Source organism: Erpetoichthys calabaricus, chromosome 3 (assembly GCF_900747795.2).
Source record: "Erpetoichthys calabaricus chromosome 3, fErpCal1.3, whole genome shotgun sequence".
Taxonomy (NCBI): domain Eukaryota; kingdom Metazoa; phylum Chordata; class Cladistia; order Polypteriformes; family Polypteridae; genus Erpetoichthys; species Erpetoichthys calabaricus.
Genome location: NC_041396.2, coordinates 111,466,546 through 111,493,751, shown reverse-complemented (window position 1 = coordinate 111,493,751; position 27,206 = coordinate 111,466,546). Strand labels below are relative to the sequence as shown.

The 27,206-nt window shown below is 41.5% G+C and overlaps 1 protein-coding gene across 4 annotated transcripts in view; it reads left to right on the top strand.

The window, feature by feature from the left end:
• The window catches only part of LOC114648307 (serine/threonine-protein kinase MRCK alpha-like), a 571,032-nt gene that overhangs the window by 322,349 nt on the left and 221,477 nt on the right, over positions 1-27,206 (top strand). For all 4 annotated transcript variants that reach the window (XM_028797282.2, XM_051925532.1, XM_028797279.2 and 1 more), the window contains exon 6: positions 24,958-25,051. In XM_028797282.2, coding sequence (XP_028653115.1) covers positions 24,958-25,051 — 94 coding nt within the window. The remainder of the gene's footprint in view (positions 1-24,957; positions 25,052-27,206) is intronic.

Genomic DNA, 27,206 nt, shown 5'->3' with positions numbered 1-27,206 from the left:
AGTCAGGTGTATGATCAACCAATTAGACCAAACAGGTGCTAATGATCATCAAAGTCACACGTAGGTTGAAACACAGTCATTAACTGAAACAGAAACAGCTATGTAGGAGGCTTAAAACTGGGTGAGGAACAGCCAAACTCTGCTACCAAGGTGAGGTTGTGGAAGACAGTTTCATGTCATGGCAAGATTGAGCACAGCAACAAGACACAAGGTAGTTATATTGCATCAGCAAGGTCTCTCCCAGACAAAGATTTTAAAGCAGACTGGGGTTTCAAGATGTGCTGTTCAAGCTCTTTTGAAGAAGCACAAAGAAACGGGCAACGTTGAGGATCGTAGATGCAATGGTTGGCCAAGGAAACTTAGTGCAGCAGATGAAAGACACATCAAGCTTATTACCCTTCGAAATCGGAAGATGTCCAGCAATGCCATCAGCTCAGAACTGGCAGAAACCAGTGGGACCCAGGTACACCCATCTACTGTCCGGAGAAGTCTGGCCAGAAGTGGTCTTCATGGAAGAGTTGCAGCCAAAAAGTCGTACCTCCGATGTGAAAACAAGGCCAAGCGACTCAAGTATGCATGAAAACATAGGAACTGGGGTGCAGAAAAATGGCAGCAGGTACTCTGGACTGATGAGTCAAAATTTGAAATATTTGGCTGTAGAAGAAGGCAGTTTAAAGGGCTGGAGAGCGGTACAATAATGAGTGTCTGCAGGCAACAGTGAATTAATGGTGTTCTCAATGCTGAGAAATACAGGCAGATACTTATCCATCATGCAGTACCATCAGGGAGGCGTATTATTGGCCCCAATTTTATTCTGCAGCAGGACAACGACCCCAAACATACAGCCAAAGTCATTAATAACTATCTTCAGCGTAAAGAAGAACAAGAAGTCCTGGAAGTGATGGTATGGCCCCCACAGAGCCCTAATCTCAACATCATCGAGTGTGTCTGGGATTACATGAAGAGACAGAAGGATGTGAGGAAGCCTACATCCACAGAAGATCTGTGGTTAGTTCTCCAAGATGTTAGGAACAACCTACCAGCCGAGTTCCTTCAAAAACTGTGTGCAAGTGTACCTAGAAGAATTGATGCTGTTTTGAAGGCAAAGGGTGGTCACACTAAATATTGATTTGATTCAGATTTCTCTTTTGTTCATTCACTGCATTTTGTTGATTGATGAAAATAAATGATTAACACTTCCATTTTTGAAAGCATTCTTTGTTTACAGCATTTCTTCACACCTGCCTAAAACTTTTGCACAGTACTGTAGATGTTAGTCTATCGGCAACAACAAAAATAATAATTGAAAGATTTGGTTCTAAGTATGAGCATCTCTTAAATGGGCTTATATTAAAACTTGCCTTAATACTCCTCAAATCCCACCCTCTGTTGAACTCTATCATCAATGACCTGATCATTATAAACTTTACAGTCATTACAGTTGCATTTTCATCAATGCATCTTTTCTCTAGCATTGCTGCAGTATTTCTCACAGATTTTTAATGGCAGTTGTGAAAAGGTGCTGTATAGGCGTCCAACCCGACACAGACTGAACACGGAGGCACACGTAAAATAAATAAAATATTTATTTTTCTTCACCTGTGGGGCACGTCTTCCCCGTAATCCCCACAGGCACAACACAGTCCCAAGCACAAACACACAAAATAAAACACAAAGCAAAGCACACCCTTCTTCCTCTAGCACTCCTCCCAGGCAACCTCGTCCTCCTCCTCCTGATTCTGGCTCCTTAGTGGTGGTCCTTGGCTCCTTTTATCAGGCACCCGGAAGTGCTCCAGGTGCTTGATTGGCGACACCCGCTTGCACTTCTGGGTGTGGCGAAATAACTGCCCAGAAGTGCCCAGCAGCTCCTGCTGCAGCACCCCCTGGCGTCACCTGCGGAAACCAACAAGGCTGCAACAAACTCCAACCCCCATGAAGCCCTGAGGGAATCTGGGGCACCGCTGCTACCCAGGGAGACTGCCATCTAGCGTCCAGGGGTAGGTATTGGGTCTCCCATCCTTGCTCCCCCAGAATATATGCTGCAGGGGTGTCCCGGCCGGGCATGGGCCCCGACCGCCTGCCGCACAGTATATAAATAGTCACTGGGTGTGTATATAATTCTAAACTTTGTTTTATTATTTGATGATTTTTTTTTTGTTTTTTTTAAAGTTACATGACAATGGTGCTCTTACCAAAGTGCTACCCAAGAGAAAAAACTTAACCCAGCTAAATGACTACCTGGACCTGGGCCTGATTTCAGTACTTCTTCAAGATATCTTCTACTGGTGATTTAGTTAAAATGAAAAGAAATGCTAAATTGAAACTTTTGAATTTCTGCACATGGTTTAGTTTGAAACACAAAAAAATGTGTAAATGACGGGAAATGTTTTTTATAATTGTCCTCAAAAAGAAAGTACATGTTGAGCAGAGTGGTGGCTCTGAGGCTAGGGATCTGTGCCGGCAATCGGAAGGTTGCTGGTTCGAATCTTGTAAAATGCCAGAAGTGACTACTCTGTTGAGCCCTTGAGCAAGGCCCTTAACACTAGAATTACCAGAGTCTACGAAAAAACTCGTAGATCTGGCCCACCTTAAAACCATTCGCACCTCTCCGCCAGCGTCCTTTGTCCTCTAGATGTGCTGATAAAAACAAGCTGCAAGCAGCCGACTATTCCATCCCCCCACCGACTTATAACTGTTACTTTTAAGATCGATAACACACAGACAGACAGAGCACTGCGTAATAGAGAGACAGACAAGCAGAAAAGTCACTAGATATATAAATAAACAGTGAAGGCACATGTACTGAAAAATAAAAAAAAATTCAACATGTGCGTTGATCCTACTGCACTGAGTAAGCTCACACGCTCTAACATTACACCCCCCCCCCCCCCCCCCCCCGATCTAAATCTAAGTAACAGCGCAAGTACAGACGCAAACCAAGTGTATGAGCTGCTTACTACTGAAAACAGCAAATATAGGAGTGAGTGGGGATCGAACCGGGGACTCTTGATCACACTTAGTTTGTGTCTGTACTTGCGCTGTTACTTAGATCAGATATTGGGGGGTTTGGGTAATATTAGAGTGCTGCAGGATCAACGCACATGTTGATCTTTTTTTTCTTTCAATAACAAGTAAGCCCGCGATTCGCTAGCGAATTGGAAATCCAAGAATGGTAATCAGTTTCTGTTCCCTCCGATATCTGGATGGATAACATATCATGGAGGGTGGGTGCGTCTGGGGAAATGTCATTTAATTACATAAGCGTATCTGTACTAAAGCGGTTTTGTTTTGTGGAGACGTGATTCCATTGCCTTTGCTGACGCTGACTGCTGGCAGAGTGGAGCACAGCAAGTTTAGTTTACAGGTTGTGGTGTTCGTGTGCCAGCCACTGAGTCTGGGAAGCCGCTGGGTTAGAGTCTGTGACCGTTATGTGATCTATATTACTGGCACAGTGGATTAGAGCAAGTGTAGCTCACAGGTTGTGTTGTTTGGGCGTCACCTACTGACTCTGAGAAGCTGCTGCGTTTTGGAAAGCCGCTGCGTTTGACTCTGGGGCGGGCGCCTTGGCGCATTACGTTGTGTTATTTGGGCACCACCTACTGACTCTGGGAAGCCGCCGCGTTTTAGGAAGTTACTGGCACAGTGGATTGGAGCAAGTCTAGTTTACAGGTGGTGGTGTTTGGGCGCTTACAGGTTGTGTTGTTTGGGCGCCACCTACTGACTCTGGAAATCTGCCGCGTTTTGGGAAGCCACTGCGTTTGACTGTACAGGTTGTGTTGTTTGTGCGCTCAGAGCTTGTGTTGTTCGGGCGCCACCTACTGATTCTGGGAAGCCGCTGCATTTTGGAAAGCCGCTGCGTTTGACTCTGGACACTGGGGCGGGTGCCAAGGCCGCAGTGCGCATGCACCTCGGTGCGTCCGCCGTGCATATATTAACTGTGGTTTAGTAAGATAGATAGCGCCAGCAGCATAAATCCACACCCGATCTGACGTTGTTTGTTTTCAAATAATATTGCATTAGTGCGATGATGTTTTCACATACATCCTTGCGTGTGTGTAAACAGTTAACATTTTAATCTGATGATTGCATATAGCGCTGAACTTACTGCTCTGTACTATTCTATCCTCTGCATGTCCTGGAGTACAAAAGAAACAGCATACAGCAACATGTGGGGACTGTCAAGATCGGGGAAAAAAAACACACAGTCACTGATTACAAACCGCAAGATGTTATGCGAATGAATATGAATAATGTTGCATCCGTGCGACAAAGTTTTTCAAAATGTACTATACAGGTCATAAAACGAATAATTCCAAATATCATATATACCTATGTCTGTGTTTTTTAGTTTTTTTTTGACATCATATACCATAAAGTGCACACTAATTCAGCATGAGGTGGAACACTCAATAAAACTAAATAAAAAAAAAAATCAAGTGACGGTGAGATACAAAGAAGGCTGATTCGCCAGCGTTTGTGTTTCAGCTTTAATCCTTCCAGATGAGAGAATGTCCAGTTCCATTGTCTCAAAACACCACTCACATCTCCAGTTATTCCGTTTCAAATGAAAAATAACAGCGTCAGATCCCTGGGTGGGGGGCGGTAGTATGTATCGTGATCGTGATTTAGAGAGAATAAAAGTTAAAAAAAAAAAAAAAAAACAACGTTAACTTTTACAAGTCCTATAAATGCACACTGTGTGTTACAGACACAAAGCAAAGGTATGTGTGTACAGTGATCCCTCGCTATATCGCGCTTCCCCTTTCGCGGCTTCACTCTATCGTGGATTTTATATGTAAGCATATTTAAATATATATCGCGGATTTTTTGCTGGTTCGCGGATTTCTCTGGACAATGGGTCTTTTAATTTCTGGTACATGCTTCCTCAGTTGGTTTGCCTAGTTGATTTCATACAAGGGACGCTATTGGCAGATGGCTGAGAAGCTACCCAACGTACTTTTCTCTCTCTCTCTCTCTTGCGCTGACTTTTTCTGATCCTGACGTAGGGGGATTGAGCAGGGGGGCTGTTCGCACACCTAGACGATACGGACGCTCGTCTAAAAATGCTGAAAGATTATCTTCACGTTGGCTACCTTCTGTGCAGCTGCTTCTTGAAGCGACATGCTGCATAGTGCTTCGCATACTTAAAAGCACGAAGGGCACATATTGATTTTTTTATCTGTCTCTCTCTCTCTGCTCCTGACGGAGGGGGTGTGAGCTGCCGCCTTCAACAGCTTTGTGCCGCGGTGCTTCGCATACTTAAAAGCAAACAGCCCTATTGATTTGTTTGCTCCTTTGAAGAGGAAGATATGTTTGCATTCTTTTAATTGTGAGACTGAACTGTCATCTCTGTCTTGTCATGGAGCACAGTTTAAACTTTTGAAAAAGAGACAAATGCTTGTTTGCAGTGTTTGAATAACGTCCCTGTCTCTCTACAACCTCCTGTGTTTCTGCGCAAATCTGTGACCCAAGCATGTCAATATTAAAGTAACCATATAAACATATGGTTTCTACTTCGCGGATTTTCTTATTTCGCGGGTGGCTCTGGAACGCAACCCCCGCGATGGAGGAGGGATTACTGTACTGTATAATATTAACAAAAAGAGCAGATCACTACTGAAAACGGCAAGTATAGGAGTGAATGGGGATCGAACCGAGGGCTCTTGATTACAAGTCAAGCTGTTGTCTCTTCCTTGAACCTTTTGTGAAAGTGTTTACTTGATCTTTGGACTTCAAGCTTCATACATTATATAGATTATGCCTACATTTTGTCATTTACTACTAAAATATGAAAAACATTTCTGTTTTAACAATATGTTTACACAGATTACTGTAGAAACGGAACACACATGAAATGCGTGTGTTCCAAATAACGATCTATTATTTCCACTCTAAAACTCCACTTCACTCCCAGATAATCAATCAAGGCATGAGCTGGGAGAAGTTTGTGCATGTTCTAAGTCAGTGGGGGGATGGAATAGCTGGCTGCTTGCAGCTTGTCTTTATCGGCACATTTAGAGGACAAAAGACGCTGGTGGAGAGGTGCGAACGGATTTAAGGTGGGCCGGATCTACGAGTTTTTTCGTAGGCTCTGGTAATTCTAGTGTTAATTATCTCTAAAGGCAAATTTGTTTCCAGCAATAATGTCCTGACACAAAGGTATATTCTGTTTATATAGGAGCAGAAATCAGGATCAATAATGTACTGACATAATGTTATTAAACACAGGACATTATAACGGTCTCTTGGAAGAACAGACATTTCAGCCTTTAATCACTAGTTTTTGTATTTTCAGTTCAATGAACAGCCAGTTGTAAATTTTTTTTTTTTATATTTCCATTATGGTATGCAGTTTTATTTTACTGAAAACAAAAAAAGGGAAGAGTGTTTAAAATTTGCTTTAGAGATACTTAGCTGTAAAAGGGAACGTTCATACCACATAATGATATCTTTAACAACAGCTCCATGACTGCACTTCTTATCTTGCAAAATGCCTAACTATATGAGAGTCTTCTGTATATTTTAGAATATGTCTATCCTTATTTGATCTCTGGTAGTTAGAGAGAGAGAGAGAGAGAGAGAGAGAGACCCCGGGACGATCCAGTGGGGCCAGAGGCCTGATTAGGCATATAGCTGTTTGAGCTAATCCTTTGTATTCCGCATCGTACTGAAAATCTAGTGTCCAGCCTGCAGTGTGTCTCAGCAAATTATGAATTATCTCAACTACAAAATACAATGCTAGATGGTATTAAAAGTACACTACAAATCAGTTATCAGAATCTGGAGTGAGTTTTTCAACATTTCAAGTGTAGGTACAGAAATAAATACAGTAATGTTACTTTGACATCCTACACCCATTCCTTCAATGTTAGGGTTCCAGATGGAATTGATTTTTGTATAGCTGCACCCTTAGCTTCCCCAAGGGATTTAATGCTAATAAAAGCTAAGAAAACGGGTCTGGAATCAATCAATAAGAACTTTTGTTTGTAAAGTTTTTGGCATTTGGGATGATAGTGAGCAGCTTCCAGAGTTTGGATACCTGTTCCAAAAACTACAGTAGAGACATCTGAAATGTGTAGTGAAATATGCTTATATAGTTTTTCTTCCCCTCCATGAAGTAGACATCCACTGATTTTCTCCTTTTCTAGCTCTTCCTGACTTCTGTCCATTTGCCTTCTTGATGTCTGTTTGCCTTCTTGACATTCTTTTAATCAAAAGAAGACAGAGTCCTAGTTTCACTTTTGAATCTATGGTCATTTGTTCCATTATCTCTGAATCAAAATCAATATTTTAAACATTAAATAAAATTATTCAAATTCTTTACCCAATTTATAAATAAGTCTCTTAACCCCAGCCAGTTTCTACAATTTGTGCCTTCCAATAAATTCCAAGTACCCTTTTCAGTACTATTCTATAGTGAGCTCAGGCTGTCAGTTGTCAGTTCTCAATGACAGCCACAGTTATACTTCAGCTTTGCATGTCTGATTTCACATTTAACCTATTCCTGTAAATACTTCCTTTTTATGTAAAGTTTCTTGCTAAACGTTTATGTTCTTGTTTAGTAGGGCATTTTCATTTTTGGCCATCCACCGCTTGTTATTAGCATAAAACTTCAGTGGTTTCACCAAGATTTTAAAAACATAATGCAACATTCATAAACATTTTTCTATCATTGTGTGAACATGATTGTTAAAAGAAATCTATTAAGAATAATTAAGAAATCCCTGAAGGAAATGGGCAGACTCATCTGACCTGATTTTGTTTTTTTGTTCTCTCTTTCTATCATACATGGGAATGGAATGCATGTACTTATGGTCAGCTGATTTTAGCAGATGTTTAAAATGTTTAAGCTCTCTTAATATTCTTGCAAAACTAGCTGAACATAATAAATTGTGTACTTAAAATGCTGATAAAAATCCATAAAGATTTCCTCAGTAAACCCTGGTTAAAATCATTGGAAAATCAATTTTGGAACATCCAGATACAGATATTCTAGTTTCTGTGACACCTTGGAGATACTGTCAGCTACTTCACTTGCCACTGCTCATAGGTAAATATACAGTATATACTCAATTGTTGGGAAAATCTATTCATAAAAGCAAGACAAGCAGCAGTTTGATACCTTGAGTAAGCAGACTTTTTTTAACCCTTCTCCCTTAAACTGATTCTCATGTATCTCAATGTCTATAAAATGTTTTTGATTAATCATTCTTTTTTAAAATAATAGTTTCTGAGATTGTGCTCACTGAGCAAACTTCTGTGACTTCTTAAATGCTAAATGACAATTTAGGCTCACTCGCGGTGCAAGGGATAGCATTTATGACAATTGCAGCAAATGAACAGTGATTGTTGTAAAAAAACAAGAAAAAAGATCTCAATCAGAATATCTCTGTATTACCTAATTTTTGTTAATCACATTTAAAATATTGATAAGGTGCCTCTGTCTGTTATTTTGAGATGAAAATAGTTCTTCCATCATTTACGTAATCATAAACAATTAAGTCTACCAAAGTATAAATTAGAGGAAGATGTGTGCTATCTTTGAATGAATAGGCAAGTTCTGATCTCATCCATATAAAATTTGCTGAGACAAAACCTGACCTGAGTGTTTATGTGGGACAGACACCAAACCTAGAGCAATTAAAGCAGTTTTGTCTGAACGGCACAGTTTAAGGTTTCATTAGTAACTGAAATGTTCCATGTTTGTTAAATTCAAATGTTTTCTTTTGCACTATTTTTTGAGTATCTGGTAAATAAATATTTAATTAATTATATAGTTAATCTGCATAATACAGAAAAGGGTCATAAAAGATTGAAGACTATTCTTACAGTGCTGCAGTGAAAAAACAGTCTTGATTTTGTGGAGCGTTTCTTTATTTGGTTTGTAGAAATACCTGTGATTTTCAGCTTGCATTCAATACATACGATTCACTTTCATATTCATTCATAGATGAATGAGGGAGGTGAAGAGCTAGTGCTGATGCCCAGCCATTACTGAGCCCTGGATTCCTGATTCCTGGAGGACGCTGTTTACTAAGGTGAATTAGTGACTCTGAGGCTAAGGATCCACACTGGTATCTGGAAGGTTACCATTTAAAATCCTTTTTGCTGCCAGAAGGGATCTTGCTTCATTGAGCTCTTGATCCTAAGTCCTTGATGGGGCCCCTGACCCCCAAAGTTCATGCAAAAACACAATTTCCCCTCGTGGATTAATTAAGTGTTCCAAATACCAAAAAATATTGTTTGAAAGATGGATACACAAATTACAAGTAAAGGAAATTTTCATGGGCCCCATGTTAAATTAGAGCCATTTGAATCATACACAAGTCACCAAAACCCCTATTCTTGCTGAAACATGAAATTAAAGATAAGTGATTACTTCACCCACTTTGAATGTAAAGTTAATATTTTCAGTGTTCTTTTTCATTATCAGTTCCGCATTCTCTTTGTTGCCTGAATACCTCATTACAGTTCTGTCATAGGTCAATTGGGGCTCTTTAGTGGCTTCTTTTATTTGCCTTCTGACTTCCCAAGAAGAAAATATGTCCGTGACTGTAGTTTTATTTGGCTCTCTTTCTTGTCATGTTTCATAAAATAAAGACAATAGTCTTACTAATATATTTTAGAACTCTCTCTTCCAAAGTCAAAAAAGTCAAAGTGAACTTTATTGTCATCTCAACCATATACAAGTATACAGATAGATGAAATTGCGAAGCTCAGGGTCCACAGTGTAACAACATGACGTGCAAATAATAAATTAAAAATAGAATTAAAATTTAAAATTAAACACAAACAAGACAAGACATTGTGCAAAGACAAGACAAAGAAGTAGTAGCAATATTAATGTTTAAGATATGTAATACAGGTATAATAAATAAATAATAGATATAGATAATACAGTAATTATCAGTGCATGATAATAGTTGTTTAAGACATGTGTAAACAATGACAGGTCAGAATGTTTCACAGAAGAAGGATATCAAGAGTGTCAAAATGCTTAAAGGTCATTATGAGATTTTCAGTTCTTTTCTACATGCACACTAGTCCTTTGCAAGAAAGTGGCTCACATGTATAAAAGTTCTGTTTTTAGAAGTGGTTGAAGAAGTGTGGAAGATTCCAGGGGGGCAGCATGGTGTTAAGGAGTCTAACAGCTTGGGGGTAAAAACTCTCCTGCAGCCTGGCAGATCTGGCTTTGATGCTGCATTATCTTTTCTTGGATGGCAGAAGTGTGAAAAGTCCATGTGAGGGGTTTAAGGGGTCCTGCACAATGCTGCAGGACGTGCGGACACTGCGTTTGTGAAATATGTCCTGTAGTGAAAGGAGAGGAACCCCAATAATGTTCTCTGCTGTCTTCACTATCCTTTGCAGGTGCTTGCGGTCGGATATGTTGCAGTTGCCATACTAGACAGTGATGCAGCTGGTCAGAACACTCTCAATGGTGCCTCTGTAGAACATGGTGAGGATGGAAGGGGGAAGACTTGCTCGCTTCAGTCGCCTCAGGAAGTGTAGTCTCTGCTGGGCTTTCTTGATTAGTGATGAGGTGTTATGCGTCCACATAAGTTCCTCAGTTATTTGCACACCAAGGAACTTGGTACTCCTAACAGTCTCCACATCTAAACTGTTGATGCTGAGTGGGATCTGGGCAGGATGTGGTTTTCTGAAGTCCACGATTATCTCTTTTGTCTTGTCAACTTGGAGAGATATTGTTGTCTTCACACCATGCAGATAGCCGTTCCACCTCATCTCTGTATGCTGTTTCATCATCCCTGCTTATCAGTCCCAGCACCGTCTTATCATCCGCAAGCTTAATGATGTGGTTGGTGTTGTGCGTGGCTGTGCCGTCATGAGTCAGCAGGGTGAACAGCAGTGGACTAAGTACGCAGCCCTGCGGCACTCCAGTGCTCAGTGTAATGATGCTGGAAGTGTTGCAGCCCATCCGAACTGACTGGGGCCTCTCTGTCAAGAATTCCAGGATCCAATTGCAGAGGGTGGTGTTCAGGCCCAACCTGCTTAGTTTTACAACCAGCTGATTGTGTTAAAGGCAGAGCTTAAGTCTATGAATAGCATCCTGACATATGTGTCTTTTTTATCCAGATGTGTCAGAGAGAGGTGAAGGGCAGAGCATATGGCATCTTCAGTTGACCTGTTTGAGCAGTATGCAAATTGAAGAAGGTCAAGGTAGGCAGGGAGATTAGTCTTTATGTGTGACATGACTAAATTTTCGAAGCACTTCATTATGATTGAGTGAGTGCAAATGTCCCGTAGTCATTCAGGCATGTCACAGATGACTTCTTCGGCACTGGTATGATGGTGGTTGACTTGAAGCATGCTGGGACTGACAGCTGGCTCAGAGATGTGTTGAAGATGTCTGTGAGGACACCAGCCAGTTGACTGGCACATTCTTTGTGCACACGACCAAGTATGTTGTCAAGTCCTGCTGCATTGCTTGGATTGACTTTGGATAGAGTCCTCTCCACGTCAGTTATGGAGAGACAATAGTACCTGGTCAATGGAGGGAGGTGTTGCTTTTCTCGCAGGCTCTTTGTTCCGTGCCTCAAACAGTGCAAAGAACTTGTTCAGCTCATCCAGAAGGGAGGCATCACCATTGCTGCTGTGTGGGTTGGGCTTATAGTTTGTAATTGTCTGAACGCCCTGTCACATGCGACATGTGTCTCTGGTGCTGCTGAATTGTTTGTTAATCCTCTGCGTGTATGCCCATATAGCACGAGACAGGTTGGCACTGGTCATCCTGAGGGCGGCCTTGTCTCCAGATCTGAAGGCTGCATTTCTGATCTTGAGCAGCTTGTGCACTTCTTTTGTCATCCAGGGCTTTTGGTTGCCTCTTGTGGCAACATCCTTGGTAACAGTAACATCCTCTATGCATTTGGAGATGTAGCCAGTCACAGAGTCTGTGTACTCCTCCAGATTGATGGAGTCACCATCCATAGCAGCCTCCCTGAAAATGTCCCAGTCTGTCAATTCGAAGCAGTCTTGGAGAGCTGAAACTGCACCAACCTGCCACACTCTGATGTTCTTGCGGGCTGGTTTAGTGCACTTCAGCAGGGACTTGTATGCAGGAAACATAAAAACACTGATATGGTCTGAACAGCAGAAGTGGGGGCGGGGTAGGGCCTTGTAGCCTTCAGGAGCGCTTGTGTAAACATTCTCCAGACAGCTTCCCCCTCTAGTAGCAAAGTCCACATTCTGGAAGAATTTTGGGAGAACTGACTTCAAATTGGCATGACTAAAGTCTCCAGCAATAATGAAAAATGCCTCGGGGCTGCGTCGTTTGCAGTTTGCTGATGATCTCGTAGAGTTCCGCTAGCGCCTGGTTAGCATTTGCGCTAGGCGGGAGGTAGACGGCAACCACCAGCACGCAACTGTATTCCCTCGGCAGGTAGAAAGGCAGACACCTTACCGATAAAACCTCTATCAGCGGGGATCAGTGTTGCGTAACTGAGGCAGCGTTTGTACACCATTCTCTGTTCACATAAACACACAGTCCTCCTAACCCCCCCACCGCCCCCACCATGGGTTTAACCGGACAAAGAGGCGTTTCTGTCTGCTCGGAAGATGGTCAGTCTGTCTAGCAGGATGGCCGAGTCAGCAATGTTTTCCTGGAGCCATGTCTCAGTGAAAATAAAGATGCAACAGTCTTTTATTTCCCACTGCTTGGCCCGCTGCAGCTTTATATAATCCAGCTTGTTGTCTAGCGATCCGACGTTCGCAAGCAGAATGGACAGTATCTCAGGTATGGTGGGATTAGTTTTTAGCCTTGTGCTAACACCGCCGTGTTTACCTCATTTCCTCTGTCTGCGTACTACTATCACTTAAATCTACTTCTTTACTTATACTAGTTGACAAAGACTAACAATAAACACCACGGACTCTGGAGCTCTGTAAGCTGCAGCCTGCATGGGCGCCGCCATCTTCCCCTGTGTTTTTGAGTAGTTAGCATACACTATACTGTTTCAACTTCTTTCATTATTTCGTTTTGATGCCTAATCTTGAAGTAACATATCTTATGTAGGAACTGAATCAACATCTGGTTTACTTATCCTTTTTCTTACTTTTTTAAGTTATTTGCCAGCCTTGTTAGTGTGACATGACATTCTCAATCCAACTTAATACAATAAAGTGTTATTGGTAAATTTCTATTTTGATACAAAGAGAAATTGGCTTAAATACTTACTGTGAAAAATTAAAACTATGGACTGATTTCTGTGCAGAAAGTACAGAAATGTGTAGTTTAAATCTGAAACATTATAACATGGAATGCTGTGTCATACTGGTAGTCCCCAGGTTACGGACATCCGACCTACGACTTACGAACGAGGATGCAGCTGTGACGCATGCACCTCAGTAACTCGGCCTGGAGATGCTGTAAGCGGTGGCTGGAGGATTTTGCTACTCGCGCAGTGTAGTGACCCTCGAGCGGCTCCCGGCGGCAAGCGGTGACCTATGGTCCATAGTCACCGGGGCCACAGCTATCGCTCGTGTGCAGGACGAAGGTTCACTCCCCACCCACTACGCCGTCACAGCTACTGCTCCTGACTGGACACAGGCTGGATGGAGCGGAGGGGGACGTTTCACTGTCTGCCCAGCACACACGGCTGGTAATGCTGCAAGCGGTGACCCGGTTGTGGCTGAACGGGGTGGCGGGGGTAGTATTGTAGTGTGCCTCAGATGGCTGCCTGTGGAATTGGGGTTGGGCGATTCACTACCCGCCTTTGGCCGCACCGTGTTCGTTCTCGATGCGCGGACCATGCAGGTAGCATACTGTAGTGAAGGTGACTGTGAGGTGGGCTGGTGATGAACCGCCCCTCGTCGCCTCCATTCATTCTCAATAGCAAGCCTGCTTGTACTGTTACGCACATAGCAGGAAGTTGTCTCTTGTCAGTACATCAGACGTGTTGACGACAGGTGCCTTCCTGCTGTGATAGTGTGTACAGTGCTGTGCAGAAGAGCTCATCTTAACCTTTTGTCTTCACCCTTCAAGAATGTCTCTGAAACACAAATCTGATGCAAGTGCTGGTGATACAGTAAAGAAGAGAAAAACCATCACCATTGAAAATAAAGTAGAAATAATAAAAAGGTCAGAGAGAGGTGAAACTCCATCATTCATTGGCAGAGCACTTGGTTACAGTCGGTCAACAATAGCAATTATTAAAACAATGGACCTGTTTCGACTTACATACAAATTCAACTTAAGTACAAACCTACAGTCCCTATCTCATATGTAACCGGGGGACTGCCTGTATTTATTATACCTAGTGTTAGAGGAGTTCGGAACTCACTACAGTATGTTTTTTATTTTTTTGCTTCCAGAATTTCACTCTGACCTCTGTAATTTTGTGGACAGAGCAGTACAAATAAGGATACATACTGTATTATCATTAAGAATGTGTTTATGCATATCTTCACACTTAACTCACACCTTTATATGAACATAATTGTGAATTCACATTTTTATTTGCATGTAGATAATAATTGTAATACTATCAACACTGTTTTTCAACTGAAGTGGTTCATCAATATGAGTATATTCAACAAGAGTTTGTATCTCATATATGCATTTAACATGACATTTAGCCAACTTCAGTTGTTTTGTTATGTTTAAGAAAAGTTCTTTTCTGCCTTATCTTAAATCTCATAAGGAATCTCCTATTAGTGGAACTAAATATAAAATGCTCATAATTGTTTAATATGTCAAGCAGCAGGCAAGTTTTACATGGGCATTCCCTCGACCTGGTCCAGCTGCTTGGGTCCTCAACAATGATGATTCCGCAAGCTGGATCACCCTCTGGGAATTGTGCCACATGGCCAAGCTGTAACTGATGCTCCCTTACAATGCAGGTAATGTGCCTCATTTGGGACTCCATAAGCAACAGCTTATTTGACACAAAGTCAAACCAGCAGTACCCAATTATTCTCCGAAGAGACACAGTACCGAAGGAGTTCAGTCTTCTTCTCGGGTCACTGGAAAGTGCCCATGTTTCACAATTATATAGCAAAACAGGAAGTACCTGGACTCTAAAGACTTGGACTTTCTTCCTCTTGCAAAGATATCGAGAGTGCCACACACTCCTTTCCAGTGACCTCAACATCCCCAGTGCTGTCCCAGTCCGTCTACTGGCTTCAAGGAAGAGTCACCAGAGTAATGAATGTTGCTACTGAGGTAAGTAAACCTCTTGAAGCGGTTGACATTTTCTCCACAGATAGACACACTGCTGATGGCTGTGCCCAAGAGGTCATTAAAAGGCCTGTATCTTTGTTTTTATCCAGGACACTCGCAAGCCCAGACACTCCTCAGGAGCCTCGATCAGAGCCTCCATTGACTCCGTGAAGATCACAACATTGTCGGTAAAGTCAAGATCAGTGAGTCTTCCCTCAACATCAGATGTTCCACAGTCGCTGGAACCCTTGACCCTGCCCAACAGCCAGTCCTTTCAAAAATTGAACAGATTAGGAGCAATAACACACCCCAGATAACCCCCAGAATCAACTGGGAACAACGCAGAGGTTCTGTCTCCACACTGCACAGCACTCACAGTACCAGTGTACATGCCAGCCATGATATCCAGCAACCTTGAGGGGATCCCGCGAACTTTCAGGATGTCCCACAGGACAACTGACTGGAACGTTTTTGAAATCGACAAAGGCTGCAGAGAAATTCTGCCAATATTTGCGTTTACGCTCGATGAGAACTCTTAGTTCCGGCATGGAGTAGATGGTAGACTTCTTAGGTTTAAAATCAGACTGCTCCGGTCACTGGTAGGTGAGCAGCTGATCACAGATCCTATTGAGTAGGACCCTAGAAAGAACCTTACTCAGCACTGTAGTTGCTGCAAACCAGGTGATCACCCTTCCTTTTCCAGATAGGGGCGACAAGTCCCATTTTCCATTTAGTTAGGATGACTCCAGTCTCTCAAATAGAAGAGAAGATTCTTGCAATGCCAGGAGGGCAGCCTGGCGATTATTCAATGTTTTTTGAAGTACAGATACTAAAAGCAGTTTCACCACTTCTTTTATATCTTATATTTAACACTTAGGATAGCAAGCAAAGCAGAATTTAAGGATCTAAGATTGCAATCTATATATATAAAAGCCAAATACCACTGACTCACTCATTACGAAATCTCCCGAACCATGAGGACTTGGGACTTGAAATTTGGAATGTAGGTTACCCTTGGCACATACAGTGTATCCGGAAAGTATTCACAGCGCATCACTTTTTCCACATTTTGTTATGTTACAGCCTTATTCCAAAATGGATTAAATTAATTTTTTTCCTCAGAATTCTACCCACAACACCCCATAATGACAATGTGAAAAAAGTTTACTTGAGGTTTTTGCAAATTTATTAGGCGTTGTGAATACTTTCCAGATGCACTGTAGGTGCTCACTAAGAAACGGTTTTAAAAATTTTGTGGTGCACGTTCTGTCTGTATGTCCACTTTTCACGGGAGAATTACTTAACGGATTTAGATCTGGTTGTTTTATATAATTTGCTTGAACCTTCTGGTTGATTTTACGACTTCTGTCATCTCTCTAAGTACCATAGTTCTCTTGCGGTACCAATATATTTATGCAAATTCAACAGAGTGGCCGTGGGCTGAGAGCGGGGTGGGGCCTTCCTCATTCACTCACCAGCCTCTGTTCAAGTTAGTCTATGTCTTGCCACGTGTTGGAGTGCACCTTGCCTCTGCTTAGATAGCAATACCTGTTTGTTCAACAGATATTATCATCTACAGATTGTTAAGGAGTAACGTTTGACGTTTTTGAGAGAGAGATCAGAGCACCATGTGTTTTACAGGGTAGCTGCTGATTGCCATAGATATCACGGCCATGTGCTTTTCTCCCCACGCGGGGAATGCTTTCCCATCAGAGTTCAACATGATCAGATATAATGAAAACATCTATTGATTTTTAATGTTTGTCCTGTTTCATTACTATGTGGGCGAAGCCACGGGGTACAACTAGTTGGAATAAAAGGGGGAAAATATTCCAACATATGTGAATTGCAGGATTATTCAAAGCCTTATAAACAATTAGCAGTTTTTTAAAATTCATTCTGATATACACAGAAAGCCAGTGTAAAGATGCATATATTGGTGCAGTGTGGTCAGATTTATTCTTTTTAGTTTGGATTCTTGCAGTAGCATTCTGATCCAATTGTAGTAGATGTATTTTTGGCACACCTGTTAAGAATGCAGTGCAGTAATTTAAACAGCTAAAGACAAAGGCAAGCACCAGCTTTTTTGTATCCTCTAAGGCCTTAAAAGACCGAATACATGCTCTATTTTTTAGATGAATAAAAGCAGTCCTGGTGGCATAATTAATAGTTTAAAATTAAGTTCTAAATCCAAAATAACTGCAAGATTCTTTACCTCAGACTTTCTACTTATTTCTAATTGTAGTATTTTTTTTTTAATTTTGTAAATTTCTTCTGCATTACATAATGGCCTTGGTAAACCTCAAGTTTGGATCAGTCTAAGCTGTCAGCAAAAGAAATGAGGAATCATTTAACAGCTGATTATATACAGTAGATGCTGGAAGTGCACAAAAATATTAATTAACTTTGCACTAATAACAGCATTTATGTTATGTTACAAAGTCAAGTATGTTCATAATTCATATTTTATTCAGTTCCATTATTAGTGATAATCGTAGTTTGCCTTATCATCAGATGGTATGCTGACATTTAGGTATTTAAGTTAAAATTACTTATCAGTTAGTGTTCATAATAAAAAATAATTGTTTTTATTTATTATTGACAGGTACTACTTCATTCTTTTATTTCTTTTAATTTAGTACTTGATGTAATACTAAAAGATTTTATTAATCCTTTGTTTCTTGACAGGTTATATTAAGAAAACTGTTATTGCAAATATAGGTTAGTGGAGAATTAAAGAAAAAGTGTTTGACTAATTAATTATGATTAGTTAGTGTCTGCATTTAAGTTTCAGTGGGGACTGGCCCTGTATGTGTTAGTAAGGGTGTGCCTCCACACTGGATTCAATGGGGTCCTTTCCAGGACTATTACTTGACTCGTGTTCTCACCCTGAATCTGTGGGATGCGGCTTCAGTAAAGGAATTTTGGAATGTATACTTGTGAATTATTTGGCAGCTAACTTGATGTGGAAACTTTGGCTATCAAATCGGCAGCTATTGGCTAGGCAAATCTGAACCACCTTATAATTTCACAAACCAAATTAAGATTATAGGTTTAAATAATTTAAACATAAACATACAACTACATTTCTGTATTAAAATGATTAGAAACAAAAATGCTCATACCATAGACAGAAAACTGAGTTCTATACTTAATGAGTCCATGGCTTGGCAGACATCCCAGTGTTGACTTTTGATAACTTTTGTTTTCTAGTTGATTATTTGATCATTGGTTTTAATATTCGCATATTAGGTCTATAGAGGGCTGTCCTACAGTTGTTGAAATCCTGTTTGCTAAGGCAAGCCTAAACCTAAGCTACTGAAGGCCTGCTATAAAGTTACAGTAAATTAAGAGTTAATCAACATGTGGAATTCTTTCATATGATGGGTTATATTACAGAAGTGATGATATTATAATAGTTGAATAATATTATAGTCACTTACTTGTAGATAATCACATATCATCAACAATTAAAGTAACTTGTGCTTTTTGAGGTATCCTAAAATATCTTTGGGCAATTAACTTCTCAATATGGTAAGATAAATAGAGAAATTAAGATGAGATTGTTTGCCACAATATAGAAACCCGTAGTCAGCATTTATTCAGGAAACTAAAATTACAACATTTACACTTCAACAGAAACAGATGATCATTTGAAAGCTATCATGCAGCAATAAAACCCCATAATGAAAGCAAGCTGAATTCTAAATTACAAGCTCAGCATCACATCCTCATCAATGAGAGATTTTCCCCTTAAGGTATTATAAATGTTTTTCATGAGAACAGTTATAGCAATAAAAGTGTGCCATACCAATATGCATCACATGTTCTGTAATGTTTTTGTTCAATACAAAGAAAATGACATTGTCTTCTTTGTATGTGATTACAACCATGCTAGTTGGATGCTTTATTTGTTCACTAATAATGTAAATCCCTGGCTGTTTTTAGTTAATTCATGCTCTGATTCCTGATGTATGTGTACAGGAATTGTTTTGTAGCATAAGCAGATCTTGTTTTGTTAATTTTGCGTTATGAGTTTGTAACTTTATGCATATATATATATATATCTCCTTGTATAACAATCTGTTTGTCATTTCCCTGATATTCTTTCATACATTTGTTCAGATTTTTCCTCAGTATTGTGATCTGATTGTAACAGCACTTATTATGAATATGTTTGAGCATATATTTTCTTGTTATACATGGTATTCCTGAATACATAATATCAACATACCTGCTCATACAATTCATTGCTCTATAAAATAAATTCTAACATCTGTAGCCTTAACTACTTAGATGTAAGCTGCAGGTCAAATAACAACCTTTCTCATACTACTTGGTAATTTAATTTGTGTGTCTGTGGTTTGTGAAGTAAGTAATTCTAATGTTTGTGCAAAATCTAATCTTAAGAAGTTTCCACCTGTGTCCCTGTATTCTTGTTGAAAACTTGATTTTTAAGGTAACAGCTTGGATCCAGTGTACTATCTATCACCTTTTATTATTTTAAAAATTTGAATGTTATGATATGCTATAATGGCGAGCGCCTGGTGGCCGGGCCTGCACCCATGGGGCTCGGCCGGGCACAGCCCGAAGAGGCAACGTGGGTCCCCCTTCCCATGGGCTCACCACCTATGGGAGGGGCCAAGGAGGTCGGGTGCAGTGTGAGTTGGGTGGTGGCCGAAGGCGGGGACCTTGGCGGTCCGATCCTCGGCTACAGAAGCTGGCTCTTGGGACGTGGAATGTCACCTCTCTGAAGGGGAAGGAGCCTGAGCTAGTGCGCGAAGTTGAGAGGTTCCGGCTAGATATAGTCGGACTCACCTTGACGAACAGCTTGGACTCTGGAACCAATCTCCTTGAGAGGGGCTGGACTCTGTACCACTCTAGAGTTGCCCCCGGTGAGAGGCGCCGAGCAGGTGTGGGTATACTTATTGCCCCCCAACTTGGAGCCTGTACATTGGGGTTTACCCCGGTGGACGAGAGGGTAGCCTCCTTTCGCCTTCAGGTGGGGGGACGGGTCCTAACTGTTGTTTGTGCGTATGCACCGAACAGCAGTTCGGAGTACCCACCCTTTTTGGAGTCCCTGGAGGGGGTGCTAGAGGGCATACCTTCTGGGGACTCCCTCGTTCTGCTGGGAGACTTCAATGCTCACGTGGGCAATGACAGTGAGACCTGGAAGGGCGTGATTGGGAGGAATGGCCCCCCCCCGATCTGAACCCGAGCGGTGTTTTGTTATTGGACTTCTGTGCTCGTCACAGATTGTCCATAACGAACACCATGTTTAAGCATAGGGGTGTTCATATGTGCACTTGGCACCAGGACACCCTAGGCCTCAGTTCGATGATCGACTTTGTGGTCGTGTCATCGGACTTGCGGCCACATGTCTTGGACACTCGGGTGAAGAGAGGGGCGGAGCTGTCAACTGATCACCACCTGGTGGTGAGTTGGCTTCGATGGTGGGGGAGGATGCCGGTCAGGCGTGGTAGGCCCAAACGTGTTGTGAGGGTCTGCTGGGAACGTCTGGCAGAGCCCCCTGTCAGAAGTAGCTTCAACTCCCACCTCCGGCAGAACTTCGACCACTTCCCGAGGGAGGTGGGGGACATTGAGTCCGAATGGGCCATGTTCCGTGCCTCTATTGTTGAGGCAGCTGACCGGAGCTGTGGCCGTAAGGTGGTCGGTGCCGGTCGTGGCGGCAATCCCCAAACCCGTTGGTGGACACCGGCAGTGAAGGATGCCGTCAAGCTGAAGAAGGAGTCCTACAGGACCCTTTTGTCCTGTGGGACCCTGGAGGCAGCTGATAGGTACCGGCAGGCCAAGCGGAATGCGGCTTTGGTGGTTGCTGAGGCAAAAACTCGGGCGTGGGAGGAGTTTGGGGGAGGCCATGGAGAACGACTTTCGGACGGCTTCGAGGAGATTCTGGTCCACCATCCGGCGTCTCAGGAAGGGGGAAGCAGTGCAGTGTCAACACTGTATATGGTGGGGGATGGTGCGCTGCTGACCTCGACTCTGGACGTTGTGGGTCGGTGGGGGGAGTACTTCGAAGACCTCCTCAATCCCATTAACATGCCTTCCAATGAGGAAGCAGAGCCTGGGGGTCTCAGAGGTGGGCTCCCCATCTCTGGGACTGAGGTCACCGAGGTGGTCAAAAAACTCCTTGGTGGCAGGGGCCCCAGGGGTGGATGAGATACGCCCGGGTTCCTCAAGGCTCTGGATGTTGTAGGACTGTCTTGGATGGCACGCCTCTGCAACATCGCATGGACATCAGGGACAGTGCCTCTGGATTGGCAGACCGGGGTGGTGGTCCCCCTCTTTAAGAAGGGGGATCGGAGGGTGTGTTCCAACTACAGAGGGATCACACTCCTCAGCCTCCCTGGAAAAGTCTATTCAGGGGTCCTGGAGAGGAGGGTCCGTCGGATAGTCGAGCCTCGGATTCAGGAGGAACAGTGTGGCTTTCGTCCTGGTCGCGGAACAGTGGACCAGCTCTATACCCTTAGCAGGGTCCTGGAGGGTGCATGGGAGTTTGCCCAACCAGTCTACATGTGTTTTGTGGACTTGGAAAAGGCATTCGACCATGTCCCTCGGGGAATCCTATGGGGGGTACTCCGAGAGTATGGGGTACCGGCCCCCCTGATAAGGGCTGTTCGGTCCCTGTACGATCGGTGCCAGAGCTTGGTCCGCATTGCCGGCAGTAAGTCGAACCCGTTTCCAGTGAGAGTTGGACTCCGCCAGGGCTGCCCTTTGTCACCGATTCTGTTCATAACTTTTATGGACAGAATTTCTAGGCGCAGCCAGGGCGTTGAGGGGGGTCCGGTTTGGTGGGCTCAGGATTGGGTCACTGCTTTTTGCAGATGATGTTGTCCTGTTTGCTTCATCAGGCCGTGATCTTCAGCTCTCTCTGGATCGGTTCGCAGCCGAGTGTGAAGCGGCTGGGATGAGAATCAGCACCTCCAAATCCGAGACCATGGTCCTCAGCCGGAAGAGGGTGGAGTGCCCTCTCAGGGTTGGTAGCGAGATCCTGCCCCAAGTGGAGGAGTTCAAGTATCTCGGGGTCTTGTTCACGAGTGAGGGAAGAATGGAGCGTGAGATCGACAGGCGGATCGGTGCGGCATCTGCAGTAATGCGGGCTCTGCATCGGTCTGTCGTGGTGAAAAAGGAGCTGAGCCGCAAGGCGAAGCTCTCAATTTACCAGTCGATCTATGTTCCTACCCTCACCTATGGTCATGAGCTATGGGTAGTGACCGAAAGAACGAGATCGCGAATACAAGCGGCTGAAATGAGTTTCCTCCGCAGGGTGTCTGGGCTTTCCCTTAAAGATAGGGTGAGAAGCTCAGTCATCCGGGAGGGGCTCAGAGTAGAGCCACTGCTCCTCCGCATCGAGAGGAGTCAGATGAGGTGGCTCGGGCATCTGATCAGGATGCCTCCTGGACGCCTCCCTGGTGAGGTGTTCCGGGCACGTCTAACCGGGAGGAGGCCCCGGGTAAGACCCAGGACACGCTGGAGGGACCATGTCTCTCGACTGGCCTGGGAACGCCTTGGGATTCTCCCGGAAGAGCTAGAAGAAGTGGCCGGGGAGAGGGAAGTCTGGGCATCTCTGCTCAAGCTGCTGCCCCCGCGACCCAACCTCGGATAAGCGGGAGACAATGGATGGATGGATGGATGTTATGATAGCTGGTATTTTATATTTTTTTCAGGGATTGTAAATTTTATTAAATTTGTTTTTAATTTGTTTAATTTTCTTTTCATATTTTTTGAAAAGAATTGCCAATCCACCTAACCTGCATGTCTTTGGACTGTGGGAGGAAACCGGAGTGCCCGGAGGAAACCCACGCAGACACGGGGAGAACAAGCAAACTCCACGCAGGGAGGACCCGGGAAGCGAACCCAGGTCCCCAGGTCTCCCAACTGCGAGGCAGCAGCGCTACCCACTGCGCCACTGTGCCGCCCCTCACACAGTAGATCACATTGTAAAATTTGCTTGATTTTATATGATAGGAAACATCTGTCCTTTCATCAAATTTCCAACCTTTTTTTCTGACATTGTTTCCAAACTTGTTTATATTCAGTTCAGAGTCATGGAAGCTGGTGGCCGTCCTGTTAGCCCTTTAGCATCTAATCTAATATAGTTCCTATTTCATATCATAGAGCACATTTATTTAACATGAAACACACTTTTTTCAGACATGGGAGAAAATATGTAGTACTTAAAAACATTATTGTGACACCATACTGTTCAATAATAAGATATCAAACAGTTTAACCTAGTTGTTATAAGCACAAACCTGAAGCGAAATTACTTCCGTTGCTAAGCATTAAAAGTGAAGTTTCAAGAGAAAATTAGAATTGAAATGTTTAAGTAGTTTAATAGTTCCTTGATAACTAAGTGTGACAATATGATTTAAACACTTCACATATTTCTGCATGTATTATTATTGTTGGGGCTGTGTTTATCAACATTTAGGTGAATGGAAGTGTTTCAAAATTATTACCAGTAGGTTGCTTCTTCTATTGTTTTTCCTCATGAGTCGATAGCTTATACTAAACAAGTATTTATTCTCCATGGTGCTTTAAGAGGCAGGGATTGATGTAATATTAGCAAGTGCAGAAAAATTGCAGTATTCTGTCAATTCTTAGGGTAGTAGATATGCATTTATAACATTACAATAATGATTGCCTTTTTAATTCAGGCATATTTTGTTCTAGAATGTTATCTTGTTATTGGATCAGGAATTATTTGTATTAATAAAATAAATTTGAGTGTATTTTCTTCTGAATAATCTAGAGAACTACATACATTTAATGTAATTATTTAAAAATAGAAGCTTTTAGGTAAGTAAAACTGTTTCTGCATTTTTTAAGTTAATTCAAATATAAGAAGACACAAATATTAACAAAAAGTAAAATGTGCATGTTTTAGGGCTGTAATCCAGTAACTCAGAACTACTGATACAGAGGGTAAAGCTTACCAGGAACAAGACAAGTCCATTTTAATTCTTTTCCCATTGAGAAAGATAGCAACAGGTTGAAGAAACAATTGGTGGTCATGGCTGAAGAGCTGTTTTTATCTTGGTGTCATTAAGTCTAATTAACAGCTAAATAAGGGCATCGTGCCAACAGCACTAAAAGAATCCTGGCGAATTCTGTGTAATATTATATTAAAGCTTTTATTATTAATAAACAAATTAACAAACAAATTAATTATGGTATTCTCCTGATAAAGTAAAAATGTACTCTTTTACTTTATGATATTTAAAATGTGCTTGGTAAAGAATATTATTATCTACTATGATTTAACCTAAAGCTAAATCAATCTGTTACATACATGCATCCCAGAGACTTAATTAAATGGGTTTTCGAGCTGTATGCATGAAGTCTATACCACATCACCCTGTTAATTTATGCACGTTGTGGATCCCTTCCTTAGCATTTCAAATTCTTTAAACATTTTAAGCAGTGTATTTCAACTATAGACAGATTTAAATATGAAAATTAATCATTTCAAATTTCAGTTATCCTACCACTCATTTTTTATTATTTGAATTTGTCCTGTTTATGATGGAGAGCCAGAAGACAGCTAACCAATGAAGACTGTCCATTTTTGTAATTTGATTCAAACATGATTCAGGGGCTCTTTTGCATTCTCTGTTGCTTCAGAAGATATAATGCATATAGCTTTTTAAACTTCAAAAAGTAACCAAAACAGGAGTTGAAGTTGTGTGGAATTTCAATATTTTTTCCTAATATTTGTTGCTTATTTAGTGTGGTTTATATTTTGTGTTTACTTTCAGGGACATAAAGCCTGATAATATCCTAATGGATATGAATGGTCACATCCGACTTGCAGACTTTGGTTCTTGTCTAAAGCTGATGGAGGATGGGACGGTATGTAATAATAATTGTTTAACAGCATTGTAGAATGTAACTTGAAAGTATGTAGCCTGTGGTTTTTATAGTTAAATATTTCAAAGAAAAAAAATATTTGCATTGTTAATTTAGTTTCTTCCACATAAATCTAATTGTGACTTTTCCTGTTTCTGATATTTAATTTTATGTTCATAATTTATAGATGGAAGCATATTGTTCTTACCAGTTTTTATATTTAAATGGCCAAGCACCAAAGGGGATATGTTTCAACTAGACTTGGGGTTTGTCCATATCACCTCCTTGTATGTAACTTTTTTTTCCCTAACCCTGATAATCTAAATTGGTTACTTTGAAACATCAAGTGTGCTGCAGTGACATGATAGAGACATGGAAAAATTGAAATAATATTTAAACATTCACTATGTCACTATAATTAAACATTCATTATGTCACCATTATGCTTTTGTGCCCTTTGTTTTGTCTCATAGAATGTTTTTGCTTTGTTAATGTGTTTTTGTCTTTCTGCCCCTCATGTTGGATTCTTCTTTGCCTTGTTTTTTTTTTGCCTGCCTGCCTGCCAAGTATTTTGAAAAAATCACTTTTTTGGGGGTTTGTCTTTTAGATCATCTGCAAAAAAAACCCCAAAAAGTTCTAACATATTGTATATTACTTTAACTGATTACAAACAGCATAGATGTTTACAGACTTCATGCCATGTTTCTATTTTATTATTTTATTTTAGTGCTTAGCACATTCATTTTTAGTATAACATGAAAAAAAAAATTCTGTTTTAGTTACGTGTTCAACATTTCTTGCCTCACATTTGCTATCATCCTACATTTACCCAGATCGAGATACTATTTACCGTATATAATTCAAGACACTTCACACCGAGATAAGCAGACTTGAGTTGGGAGAGCTTCAGCTGCGTTGGTGTGGGAGGATGGGATAGCAGGCTGCTTGTTGCCTGTGCTGATTGACAAATTTGCAAAACAAAGACGCAGATGGAGAGGAATTTAAGATGGCCTGGGATTACGACTTTTTTCATAGGGTTTAGAGATTCTAGTGTTAAATGATCAGGGTTTCCAGTTTAAAGTCAGCAGGTGTGAATGTGCAGTATATGTAAGTGCAAAGTAAGCAGCAGAGTATGTAACTGTAAATTATTTCAAAATGTGGGGAGTTTGTGCACCCCATTTCAAAATCCGTAGATGCTAATGTGTATCACAATGGAGTAGCTCATGGGGGCCCAATTAAATTTAAACCTATGCCATTGTCTTGGATCTGAGGATGTGACTTCTGCTTTTTCTTCTCTCTCCCTGCCTTTTTGCCTCTAGCAAAGAAACACCTATGCTAACAGCCACAGTGTCTGGCACTGGCAGTCAAACCATAATGCTTGCTAACCATAGAGTTTCACCAAACCTTCTCTTTTCCATTTCACACCAGTAAATGCAATTCCATCTGTCTTTTTCTGTCCAAGATACTACTAATTTTTCAGTTGAACATCATCCATATTGGGTAGTGCTGCAGTCAGTTGCTTCTACTATGCTCTTTGTTTGCATACATTTCTCTGTTAAATTCAATCGAATCAATTATAGCATTTTTGGGATTTTTGGCTTATTTTTTTCTATTAGTATGTAAATACTGATATATCGGAATGTTTTTTTTTTTTTAAATTAAATGGGAAATAGTATTTTTAATTTATATATATATATATATATATATATATATATATACACAGTGGTGTGAAAAATTATTTGCCCCCTTCCTGATTTCTTATTCTTTTGCATGTTTGTCACACAAAATGTTTCTGATCATCAAACACATTTAACCATTAGTCAAATATAACACAAGTAAACACAAAATGCAGTTTTTAAATGATGGTTTTTATTATTTAGGGAGAAAAAAAATCCAAACCTACATGGCCCTGTGTGAAAAAGTAATTGCCCCCTTGTTAAAAAATAACCTAACTGTGGTGTATCACACCTGAGTTCAATTTCCGTAGCCACCCCCAGGCCTGATTACTGCCACACCTGTTTCAATCAAGAAATCACTTAAATAGGAGCTGCCTGACACAGAGAAGTAGACCAAAAGCACCTCAAAAGCTAGACATCATGCCAAGATCCAAAGAAATTCAGGAACAAATGAGAACAGAAGTAATTGAGATCTATCAGTC